This window comes from Pongo pygmaeus, chromosome 12 (assembly GCF_028885625.2).
Source record: "Pongo pygmaeus isolate AG05252 chromosome 12, NHGRI_mPonPyg2-v2.0_pri, whole genome shotgun sequence".
In the NCBI taxonomy this organism is placed as follows: Eukaryota; Metazoa; Chordata; class Mammalia; order Primates; family Hominidae; genus Pongo; species Pongo pygmaeus.
In genome coordinates this window covers 89426750-89440150 of record NC_072385.2, presented here as the reverse complement: position 1 = coordinate 89440150, position 13401 = coordinate 89426750, and the positions used below count along the sequence as shown (strand labels likewise).

The 13401-nt window shown below is 41.1% G+C and overlaps 1 protein-coding gene across 1 annotated transcript in view; it reads left to right on the top strand.

The window, feature by feature from the left end:
* Window positions 1-13401, top strand: part of SLC3A1 (solute carrier family 3 member 1) — a 45628-nt gene that overhangs the window by 9269 nt on the left and 22958 nt on the right. The window contains exon 4 of the mRNA XM_054473830.2: window positions 1245-1370. Coding sequence (XP_054329805.2) covers window positions 1245-1370 — 126 coding nt within the window. The remainder of the gene's footprint in view (window positions 1-1244; window positions 1371-13401) is intronic.

Genomic DNA, 13401 nt, shown 5'->3' with positions numbered 1-13401 from the left:
TTCTGGCCTCAAGCAGTCCTCCCGCTTCAGCCTCTCAAAGTGCTGTGATTACTGGCTTGAGCTACCATGCCCAGCCCAGACTTAAAACAATATTGCATTGCGATCTTAATTTTATATTTATTTAATTACTAATGATGATGTGTCTAATTCCTAATACAGTAATTATCTAATTCCTAGTGATGTTGAACATCTTTTCTTACATTTATTCACTTCAGTGTCCATTTCTGTGAAACACCTCTTTATGGTTTCTTTCCCCTAGTTTCTTTTGGATTATTTATCCCTTTGAAATTGCTTTCTTCAGTTCCTTTTGTATTCTGGATACTGATTTTTTATTGTTTACGTACACTAAAAATCTCTTGCCCTGGTTGTGTCCAGGTGGGCTGTGTGTTGAATTGGAAAGGGTGCATGTCCTTGAAAGGCAGCAGCTACTACTCAGCATCTGCCTGGTGTTGCCATGGACATGTGGACTCAGTGTAACTACGTCTTCCAACTCAAAAAGATTTATGTAAAACCTCCCAGTTGTTAAATGTTTTCCAGATGTTCTCTTTAACATGAAATGGACAAAAGGCCTAGGACAGAGCCCCATGAAACTCTCACATTCAAGGGCCTACAGCATTGACTTAAGGAGTGGCCAGATATGTGGGAGGGCAGCCAGGAGAGTCACGCCATGGGGCCATAAATGTGAGCATTTCCAGACAGAGGAGACCAGCGACAGCGTCATCTGTTGCTGAGTACCAACACTTGAAGTTGCTTTTTATTCTTGGAGACTGGTAGAGATTTTAAGTGAAGGATTCTAATAATTTTCTGGGGATACAATTTAAATATTCAGTCTCTCTGGACTCAAGCTCCAAGATGAGCGGAATGTGTCTTTCTTCCAAATTGACTACCATTTTGCTTCTCTTCACAAACAAGAGTTCGGATCCTGGACAGAAGATTCAAGAAAATACATTAGTAATGTCTGTTCCTTAAGTTGACCTTGTCTTGGGTTTAAGAACATTTGTTTGCTGTTGCAGTTGTTACAAACAGCCTCTACTGTAAAAATACATTGCAACCATGTTTGTGAGGCATTAGGCCAATGGGGTGGGGGGTATTTGGAAGGGGTTACTTTAACCTGCTGCTCTTCGTAGAAGGAAAACGCTCAGGATTTACATACTCTGCCTGCAAAGGATCAGGGAGGGCAATGATCTTTATTTGTGGGCAATACCATTATATGTCACTGATGTGCTGTTTTCTTTGTTTGCCAGTTAAGTGTGTATGGAAACTCCAGTTGGCACTTTGACGAAGTGCGAAACCAATGTTATTTTCATCAGTTTATGAAAGAGCAACCTGATTTAAATTTCCGCAATCCTGATGTTCAAGAAGAAATAAAAGTGAGTATAGATACCCCCACAGACTTCTCCATTAATAGAGGTTTAGGTAGTTATTTAAAACTCTTTATATTGCACAGTAATTGTGTAGGCAAAATCAAGTCTTTAATTATTTGAAATACTCTATAGTTATTTGAAACACTTTATATTGCACAATAATTGTGTAGGCAATAGTCAAGCCTTAATTAAATCCCAGAATTAAGCTCTCTGGTGCAAATGTAGACTCTCAGATGTGTCTGTGGCTCCTTCCTTCATCTAACCCAGAGTACCCTAAATGGAAGGAGTCAGAAACACCTGCCACCCTAGCTCCAAGTTGCCCTGCCACCTGTGACAGTGAGCTGTATGGTGCCTGTGACAGTGAGCTGTGCAGTGTCTGTGCAGTGCCTGTGACAGTGAGCTGGTTCAGGGAGGTGGGTCATTTGGGGTCTGGCTCCTGCATCTAAAATGGGCTTCTTGATGAGTTATTTGGCTTTCATGTCTTAGCTGTCTCATCTATGAAACACAGTTGGTGGCAATATTTGTCTCATAGGACTGTTTGGAAGATTAGATGAGATAACCCATGCACGACACTTCTCTACTCATTCAGTAAATATTAACATATTGCCTACTCCGTGCCAGGCCCTGTTCTAAGCACTGGTAACGCAGTAGTGAATAAAAGAAGCCTTACCCTCAAGGAGTCTCCAATATACTGAGGGGAAAGCAGGCAATTAGCCACTAAATATATATATATTTAAATATATATGTATAAAAATATATATTTATATATAAATATATATATTTAAATATATATATAAAATATATATTTAAATATAAATATATATATAAAAAATAAATATTTAAATATATATAAATATATATAAATATATATAAAAAATATATATAAATATATATAAAAATATATATATTTAAATATATAAAAATAAATATATAAATATATAAATAAATATATATAAATATATATAAATAAATATATATAAATATATAAATATAGATAAATATATATAAATATATATAAAATATAAATATATAAATATATAAATATGTATATCATATATAAATATATGTATAAATATATATATCAATATATATAAATATATATAAATACATAAATATATATAAAAATATATATAAATATGTATAAATATATATATAAATATATAAATATATATAAATATACATATAAATATATATAAATATATATAAATATATATAAATATATAAATATATATAAATATATATAAATATATATAAATATATAAATATATAAATATATAAATATATATAAATATATCAATATATAAATATATATAAATATATATAAATATATATAAATAGATATAAATAGATATAAATATATATATAAATATATATAAATATATATAAATATATAAATATATAAAATATATATATATAAATATATATAAATATATAAATATATATAAATATATAAATATATATAAATATATATATAAATATATATAAATATATATAAATATAGAAATATATATATAAATATATATAAATATATATATATATATATATATATATGTGTCAGGTGGTGGTGAATGCCAGGGGGAAGGGGCATCAGAGTGCCAGGTAAAAGTGGCTCTTCTATATAAGGTGTGTAGGAAACACCTTCTTATGATGAGATGCTGTTTGGACAAAAACCTGAAGTGAGAAGGGAACCATGTGACTATCTGGGGGAAGAGAATTTTGGGCAGAAAGAAGAACAAATGGAAAGGTCCCGAGGTGAGAGTGTGGTTCGTGTGTTTCAGGGATGGCGTGGAGGCCAGAGTGTAGGATTGCCAAGTTTAGCAAATAAAAATACAAGATGTCCAGTTAAATTTTAAATGAATGATGCAACATTTGAGACATACTGCTACCAAAAAATTGTTCATTGATTACCTGAAATTGAAATGTAATTGAGTGTCTTGTATTTTATCTGGCAACCCTACCAGTATGCTGGAGTGAAATGGGTTAGGGTGCTGAAGTAAGAGGTGGGGCCTGATCAGTTCTCACAATACAATTCACAAAACATATCAGCTGTGTTCTTGTTCTTGTTCTTGCTGCTCCTATGGCTACAGTGGGCAGAAACTTAGGTGAGTAAGGGAGTCCTCTGAGCCAATTAGGTGGGGAGGAGACCCTAACAGAACAGGGAGCAGTGGGTGCCTTTCCACAGCTCACCACATCAGCCAGATAGAGTGGATGCAAGCTGTCATGTTGGAGTCACTAGGGGCACCTAGAACCCTTGGTTTAGTTTAGTTTTATTTTGAAATAACAGTTTAATTGACATATAATTCACATACCATAAAATTCACCCCTTTTCAGTGTGTAATTCAGTGGTTTTAGTATCTTCACAGAGTTGTGCAATCACTACTAATTTCAGAACTTTTTTTTTTTTTTTTTTTTTTTTTGAGACAATCTTGCTCTGTTGCCTGGGCTAGAGTATAGTGGCACAATCTTGGCTCACTGCAACTTGTGCCTCCCAGGTTCAAGCGATTCTCCTGCCTCAGCCTCCGAGTAGCTGGGACTACAGTCATGTACCACCATGCCCGGCTAATTTTTGTATTTTTGTAGAGACAGGATTTTGCCATGTTGGCCAGGCTGGTCTCAAACTCCTGGCCTCAAATGATCCACCCGTCTCAGCTTCCCAAAGTGCTGGGATTACAGGTATGAGCCACTGTGCCCGGCCTAATTTCAGAACACTTTTATCTTCTCAAAAAGAAACCCCATATCCATTAACAGTCACTCCTTATGGCCCACTCCCTTTCTTCCCCCACCCCCTGGAAACCACAAATCTACTTTCTTTTTACCCACCTAAGCCTCAGTTAGATAGGTTATGCCTATTCTGGACACTTTATACAACAGAATCATGCTGTATCTATATATCCCCGGTAGGTATCTGTATCTATGTTTATTTGAGAAACTGCCCAGTTGTTTTTCAAAGCAGCTGCACAATTTTACATTTCCATTAACAATGCATAAGGGTTCTAATTTCTCCACATTCTCACCAACACTTGTTATTGCATGTATTTTTTATTACAGTCACCCTAGTGGGTATGAAGTGGCATCTCACTGGTTGTATTTGCCAAATGGCTAAAGACATTGCACATCTTTTCATGTGCTTATAGTTCATTTGTGTATCTGCATTGTAGAAATGTCTATTTAAATCCTTTGCCCATTTTTATTTTATTTATTTATTTAGTTTTTTGAGATAGAGTTTCACTCTGTCACCCAGGCTGGAGTGCAGTGGTGCAGTCTTGGCTCACTGCAACCCCCGTCGCCCAGGCTCAAGTGATTCTTGCGCCTCAGCTTCCTGAGTACCTGGGACTATAGGCACGTGCCACCATGCCCAGCTAATTTTTGTATTTTTTGTAGAGATGGGGTTTCTCCATGTTGGCCAGGCTGGTCTCGAGCTCCTGGTCTCAAGCAGTCCTCCCCCCTTGGCCTCCCACAGTGCTGGGATTACAGGTGTGAGCCACCGCACCTGGCCCTTTGCCCATTGTTAAATAGGGTTGTCTTTTTATTATTGGGTTGTAAAAGTTCTTCACATATTCTTTTTCCTTTTTCTTTTTTTTTTTTTTTTTTTTGAGACAGGGTCTCACTCTGTTACCCAGGCTGGAGTGCAGTGGCGTGATCTCGGCTCACTGCAACCTCCACCTCCTGGGTTCAAGCGACTCTCCTGCCTCAGCCACCCAAGTAGCTGAGATTACAGGTGCACATCACCATACCTGGCACATTTTTGTATTTTTAGTAGAGACGGGGTTTCACCATGTTGGCCAGGCTGATCTCGAATTCGTGGTCTCAAGCAATCCTCCTGCCTCAGCCTCCCAAAGTGCTGGGATTATAGGCATGAGCCACCACACCTGGCCTCTTTTCATATTCTTGATACATGATTTACAAATAATTTTTCCCATTCTGTTGGTTGTCTTTTTACTTTCTTGATGGTGCTTTTTGAAGCACAAGAGTTTTTAATTTTGATGATGTCCTATTTATTTATTTGTTTTTTGAGACAGAGTTATGCTCTTGTTACCTAGGCTGGAGTGCAGTGGTGCAATCTCAACTCACTGCAACCTCCGCCTTCTGGGTTCAAGTGATTTTCCTGCTTCAGCCTCCTGAGTAGCTGGGATTATAGGTGTGCACCACCATGCCCAGCTAATTTTTTGTATTTTTAGTAGAGACAGGGGTTTTATCATGTTGGCTAGACTGGTCTCGAACTCCTGACCTCAGGTGATCCACCCGCCTCGGCCTCCCAAAGTGCAGGGATTACAGGCATGAGCCACCGCGCCTGGCCCAGTTTATTTATTTTTTTCTTTTGTTGCTTGTGCCTTTAGTGTCGTATCTAAGAACCATTGCTTAATCCAAGGTCGTGAAGATTTACTCCTATGTTTTCTTCTCAGTTTCATAGTTTCAGTCTTACATTTTAGATTGTCTGTTCCATTTTTTGTTAATTTTTATACAGGGTGTGAAGGTAAGGAGTCCAATGTCTTTTTTTTTTGCATGTGGCTATTCAGTTATTCCAGCCACATTTGTTTAAAAATACTATTCTTTCCCTGCTGAATTGTCTGGCAACTTTTGTTGAAAATCAATTGACCATAAATGCGTGGGTTTATTTCTGGACTCTCAATTCTGTTCCATTCATCTATATGTCTGTCCTTATGTCAGTACCACACACTGTCTGAATTACTAGCGCTTTGTAGTAAGTTTTGAAATCGGGAAGTGAGAATCCTACAACTTTGTTCTTTTTCAGTATTGTTTCACTATTCCAAGTCCTTTGGATTTCCATATGAATTTCTGAGTCAGCTTGACAATGTTTGCAAAGAAGCCTGCTGGGGTTTTGATAGCGATTGCATTGAATCTGTGGTTTACTCTGGGGAATATAGCCATCTTATGTTAAGTCTTCCAGTTCATGAACATGAGATGTCTTTCCATTTATTTATGTGTTCTTTCATTTCTTTCAACAATGTTTTGCAGTTCTCAGAGTACATGTCTTGTACTTCTCTTGTTAAATGTATTCCTATAGACTACTTAGTTTTAAGACTTTTTTTTTTTTTTTTTTTTTACTATGTATGTTAGTTTTTCCAGAATTTGTATGAAATGTTTTGGAATCTGTTCCGGAAGTAAGCACCATGAGTGAGGGCACCTTGCCTCCATGGGGTTGTGGGGTTGTGGGGTTGTGGGGTTGTGGGTTGGGTAGTTGTAGACATGGTCAGCAGACTAACTAGGGGTTAGTTTTAAACTTCTCTGGTAGCCTGTGGACTCTCCTCTTCTTCATCACCAAAACTCCTTAGCACACCCACGCCTCATGCTCTCCCCACACATTCTATGTGCTAAGTGCTGTTCCTGGATAATTTAATGCTCAGAATAAGCCTAATTTACAAGGTTTTGTGATCATTTTACAGAGAAGGAAATTGAGGCTTAGATAGGTAAAGTCACCATCCTTGGGAGTCATGGAGCAGAATTGAAATCCAGACACTAGGACTTGAGTTCATGCTCTTAACCACAATCCTACACCTGCTTTGAGGCAATGTATGTGTTTCCCTCTCCACGCTTCACTTTTTCTGCACGGTTTTTTCAAGGAGGTTTTCAGTTATACATTGATAAATGTGAGTGTAAACCAGCTGGTTTACAGTTGGTTTATCAGGCAGTGGATTTTTCCAGGCTCCTTGTGGCAATAATGATGAATTGTCTGGGGATGTTTAGACAAGTGTGATAAATTCTGCCAAAATGTGCCAGCCAATACATTAATTATTTTTTTGACTAACCCAGCTGTGCTCTTCCAGATATCCAAGCCGTGGAGTGTGTGGATAGGATACTTATTTACTGGTCCTCCGGCTGAAATCCCTCATGTGATGAATCATTACTGCCTCCGGTTGAGAGATTAGACTTTATTTGCAAGACTGGTTTAGAAGATTTACTATTAGAAGTAAATAAGAAATGCTGAGAAGCTGAGACAAAAGTGTCTTTGTTCTTGGAAAGGGACTTTGGCATGAAGGAGACTTCTGTCACCCTCCTCCCCACCTTACCCCCAGCAGCGCTTGTTTCTGCAATAGAGTTAAGCAGGTTAATAATTTGCAGCTCAGAGGGTTTGTGTGGAGGAGGCGTTTGGAATGACTTGCTTGCATACCAACTTGTACTCCTGGAGCCTGAGCCCACTTCCTCCCCGCTCCTATCAGATTTTGCTTTATCTGTACAGTGGGAAGCTGGCATGCTGGGGAAATCCAGCGGAGAGCACCCTCTGCTCTCCTTCTCTTTCTCCTCCTCTTTGCACTGGCCATCAGGGGACTTGGCTCTGCTCTGAACCTCTTGGGGCTTGAGTGCTTTCAGCTGAAGAAGTCAGAAAACCTTCTTTGAGGTATCAGGGGTGTATATTTGTATAATATTTCATACTTTCCCAATCACTTTGGTTTTTACTGGTCCTCCAAATTTCTTATTTGACAAATGAGGAAAATGAGACACAGAGAGGTGAAGTAACCCAGTGGGTTAGCAGCATGGCAAGGAAGAGACTCCAGATGGCCTGGCCTTGTATCTGGGGTTTGGAGTGATCCTAGACCTGCCGTATGGGAATGCTGAGCCCCAGGGTAGGGACTGCTGGGGAGACCCAGCTGAGAGGGAACCCAGAGCACAGGTGTAGGCTCTGTTCTGTCCCTACTAAGCATGATACTGCTGGAGGCAGCAGCTCAATTCAAAACACAATTCACTCACTACCTGCCTGATTAGCCAGCTCTATGTTTGATAATAATAATTGTGCCATTTATTGCACCTTCTCTATGCCAGGCACTTTATTATAATCATTCACTCATTTAACAATAGGTATTGTGTGTCTTGACCATGTGCTAAGGGTGTAGGGGCTGGTAAGATACATATGTCTTGTAGCCACCCTGGGGCTTATATTCTGGAGTGGGAGGTGGACAATTAAACAGGCAATTGCAATAAAATGTGCCCAGCGGTCATGACAGTAGGAGGTAGGAATACACAGGGCAAGTGCCTAACCTGGACACATTTGAAGAGGAGGTGAGATACCAGAGGAACAGGCATGAGCTAAGCGAACAGGCATGGGTGGCAGTGTTTCCAGCAGAGGAAAGCATGGATCGTGACACATTAGAGGTGCTGGTAGCTGTCCAATATCTCTGGGATGTAATATATAGAGCAGGGAGTGACTCGATGAGACTAGAGAGGTCACTGGGGGTGAGGTCAGGAGCACCACTGAAGGCCTTGGTAAGGATTTGGGCTTAAAAGGTCTTAGGTATTTATTTTTTATTTTATTTTTTTTCAATTTGAGAAATCAGTCTGGTTTTTGAGAAGGGGTTTGAGTAGGGCAGGTTTGGAGGCTTTGGGGCCAGGGAGGAGGATGGTGCAGTAATTGGGAAAGAAATTCTGGTGGCTTTAGGCCAGTGATGGAGGCATAGAGGTGCAGAGAAATCATCAGGGCTCTGAGAGGAGTCCCCTGTGAATCCCAGGTTTCAGATTTGAATATGGGGTGGGTGGCAGAACCATTGTCTGAGATGGGAGACACAGGGAGAGACAGGGAAATATCTTAGGTATGTAGAGTTTGAGCTGCCTGTGACACATCCAAGTGTTCAGTGGACAGTTAGATATAAGGACACTGGGCTGGGCACAGTGGCTTATGCCTGTAATCCCAGCACTTTGGGAGGCTGAGGCAGGTGGATCACGTGGTCAGGAGTTCAAGACCAGCCTGGCCAACATGGTGAAGCCCCCATCTCTACTAAAAATACAAAAATTAGCCAGGCATGGTGGTGGGCACCTGTAATCCCAGCTACTTGGGACGCTGAGGCAGGAGAATTGCTTGAGCCCATGAGGAAGAGGTTGCAGAGAGCCGAGATCATGCCACTGCACTCCAGCCTGGGCGACAGAGCAAGACACCATCTCGGGGAAAAAAAAAAAAAGATATAAGGACACGGAGCTCAAGGAAAAGTCTGGTCTAGAGATAAAACTTTGGGACTTGTTGACATGGCTGATGTCTACAGCGCTCAGGTAGGTGTTTGGTGAGAGAAGCAGGCTGGGTAAGGTGAGCAAGAGGGCCAACTGCAACGTAGCTGGAGCAAATTGCTCACATGTGAATGAGGGCCAGGTGTTGGTAGACCTTCCAATTAAAAGAAAAAACCAAGGGAGCCAGGCTAGCAAATAAGTCAGGGCGCCCTACAGTTGCAATTCTGCTGCCACCACTTACCAACCATGACCTTGTCAAAGGCACATCATCTTCCTGAGCCACAGTTTCCTCACTGATAAAGGGGGAACAATAATGGTACGTACTTAATGGGGTTACTTGAAGATTAAATGGTTTAACCTTTGTAAAGCACTTAGGATGCTATGTTTTTTACTGTATACAGTACTTGTTAAATAGTCAGTAAATTGGTAAGTAAATAAATACTATTGTGAAGTGAAATGTCCAGACGGTGTAAGATGGAGCCCCAAGGAGCACTGACATCAAAGAGCTGCAGAAGAGACAGAGAAGGGAGGCAAACCAAGGGGCAGGGTATAACGGAGCTAAGGTATCTGAGTGTTTCTAGAAGACGAGATTGGTCAACAGTGTCAAATGATGCAGAGAGATTGGGTAATATAAAGACTGAAAGGGGTCTGGGTGTGGTGGCTCATGCCTGTAATCTCAGCACTTTGGGAGGCCGAGGTGGGTGGATCACTTAAGGTCTGGAGTTTGAGACGAGCCTGGTCAACATGGTGAAACTCCATCTCTACTAAAAATACAAAAACTAGCCAGACGTGGTGACAGGCACCTGTAATCCCAGCTACTCAGGAGGCCAAAGGAGGAGAATTGCTTGAACCGGGGAGGCAAAGGTTGCAGAGCTGAGATCACACCACTGTACTCCAGCCTGGGTGACAGAGTGAGACTCCATCTCAAAAAAAAAAAAAAAAAAGAAAGTCTGAAAAGTCAATTGACTCTGGCAGCAATACCTTATTTACTCCATACAGAAACCCTCCATACTATGTTATTGATGGAGACACTGAGGCTTAGCTAGTCTTGCAGATGCCCTATGTCATGCAGCTGGACAGTGAGAGAGCTGGGTTGTACCCAGAGGGTCAGATTCTGAAGTCCTTGATCTTTCCTCTACTTCTTGCTTCTGGAGGAGTTAGCAAAGAATTTTTCCAAGATTTCTGAACATGAGTAGGGTCAGTTTTCTTTCTCTTGCCTCTAAGTAGAGGAATAGTTTCCTCTGTGCTCTGAAACATCCTTTCTCATTCTTTCTTGAGATGGACAACCTGGGATTGATGACATTTTCAAGAGGATGTCTTCTGTTTGTGTTTTTGGTTTGTTTTCATTTTTGTTTTTTCATTGAGACAGGGTCTCACTTTGTTGCCCAGGCTGGTCTTGAACTCCTGAGCTCAAGTAATCCTCCCACCTCGGTCTCTGAAAGTGCTAGGATTACAGGCATGAGCCACCACACCTGGCTGAAGAGGGTGTCTTCTTTATCATCCCATGTAAGAGTAGACAGCTTTTCCCAAACATGGCTTTTTAGTCAACGGGCCCCCAAATGTCAGCCATCTGAAAAGGAAAGGCTTGGCTCAAGGTTCCATGTATTTGGATATGTTAACTTGCTTCCTTAATGCTGACTTGCTTTCTTTTCACTCAGAGCAGTGAGTTATTTAAAGAGAAAGGAGTTAAAATGTGCCCAGTGGAAAAACCAGGAGTGCGTGATGTCATGGGAGTCAGACAGGAGTCAAGGACATAGTGTATAGTCCAGTTCCCGGAGTCCACGGCACCTGCGTGGGTCATATACCCAGCCGACCCAGGCTCTGTGCCCATTTTTCATCTGGAACCCTGGGAGACCTTCACTGGAGTAAAGAGGGTTAACAATTAAAATCTGAAGCTCTCTTTTCCCTCCTGGTTGACAGAATAAATAGCATGAAGCAAATATTTTTCAAGATCAAACTTTGGATTATCTTGGTGATAATGTGAATTATCAGCATTTCAAATGACTTTCAGAAAATGTCCATCAAGCTTTTACTGTTTTGTCTCATTAAACGATGATAATATTTCTGATTATGCTAGGGCCATAAACCTTCTATGGGGTACAAGTTTCTCATGTTTAATGTCAGGTCAACATTTCACAATGCTGAGATCCGGACTCCGTAAAGAAAAGGACTGGCTTTATTTTAGGAAATCAGTGCCCAAAACTTGATGTTTACACAGAATGGTGCTTAATGTTTTCCCACATTTTTGTCAGAGGCTGCTTGGATGCCTTCAGTTATTCGTGCTCTGCCCCAAACAATGTTCACACTTTTAAAGAACAGCACCACCTGGGGGCGGACCCAGGTTGCGCGGGGTTTGAAGCTCATAGTAATTTAGGGCCTTCTTAAAATAGAGCACAAAATGAGCAAAGAAGGGGAGTTAGATGGGTGCAAGTGAGAGGTCTTGAAGCTTAAGTTTGGTTAGCTTCATAGTAAGGTCACTCCTGAAGCCACTGAAAACCTGTTCTAGAAATGAGGTGCCTTTCTTTGCCCCACCAGACTTCTCTAGCCCATTCTCTGATGAATGGCTGTCACTTCCTGTTTGCCAGCTGCAAACCCTCCCCAGGGCGAATTGCTGTTTTACCCTCTTGTATTACCATGTTTCTCTCCTTTGTCTCAGCTGTGATTTAAATATTTTTGTGTTGCTATTTGTCTAGCTGGAGATTCTAAAATAATCCGGGAGACCTAGGACTGTGTCTGTTGTATTTTGCTTGTGGTTGTAGTTCCAGAGCTTTGCCTAAGTGCCTGGTATACAGTAGGAGTTCAAATACTTATTGAATGAATGAATTTGGTAAAAGATAAAGGCACTAGTAAGAACAAATTTGTTTTTTATGCCCCAGAGAAAAATTCCACTGGGTAGAGATTACTGGAGGTTATTTGGGTCACCTGTGCCCATGATAAGAGTTATTCGCCCCAGAACCTGCTCTTAGGCATAAAAAATTGATTCAAGCTTCACCATTCAAAATCTCAGCTTAAAGTGAATTGACATGAGCGGTATTAACCCTTGCATTTAGCTGTTGAGACCCTTGACTTGACTTGAAACCTCCATATTCACGTGCAGATAGAAACACACTTCAAGTCAAACAAGTTGATATGGTTTGGCGGTGTCCTCACCTCAGTCTCATCTTGAATTGTAATTCCCATAATCCCCATGTGTCGTGGGAGGGAGCAGGTGGAGATAATTGAATCATGGGTGTGGTTTCCTCCATCCTGTTCTCGTGATAGTGAGTTCTGATGGTTTTATAAGTGGGAGTTCTCCTGCACAAACTCTCTCGCCTGCTGTCATGTAAGATGTGACTTTGCTCCTCATTCGCCTTCTGCCATGATTGCGAGGCCTCCCCAGCCCTGTGAAACTGTGAGTCAATTAAACAGCTTTACAAATTACCCAGTCTTAGGTCTGTCTCTATTAGCAGCATGAGAACAAACTCTAATACACAAATGAACTGTGGGATAGTTGTCATTTGGGATCTGTGGCTCTGTTTCCCTCCATAGGTGAAAATTGGCTGTTTAGTACTTTACAGATGGTTCTGCTCTACAGTGATATATACTTTCCTGTGAAACCTTCCATACAGCAAGGGATGAGCCAAGAGAAAAGTAGGGAGAGCCACTGTTCCTTTGCAGAGCTTGTGAACAGGTGCCAGAGCAGGCCTTGCTGGGAGAGGCTGGCTGGGGGATTGAGGCAGGTAGCTGAGGCTCAGGCCCTCTGCTTTTCAAGGTCACCTGGTCCTCCCACCTGTCCCAGTACAGGCCAGCCTCTGCCTCCACGCTTGGCTCATGTTGTCCCATTCCCACCCTCCACTGAAATCTCACCAGGTCATCTAGGTCAAGTTCAAGCTCTAGCTCTTCCTTCTCCTGCTGTGCCAACCCACATTATTTTGAAATGTCTTGAAGCTCTTGCAGCCCTGTAGGCAGAGGTGTCTCCTCTCATGAGGACCTGCATTATTAGGTGACCATCCCTTGTCCCACATGTCCCCAACTGTTCTGTAGACCTGAAGCCAGGGAACATGCTGTACTTCTGTAATGTTTGGTCATTCAGGCTCAATATGTC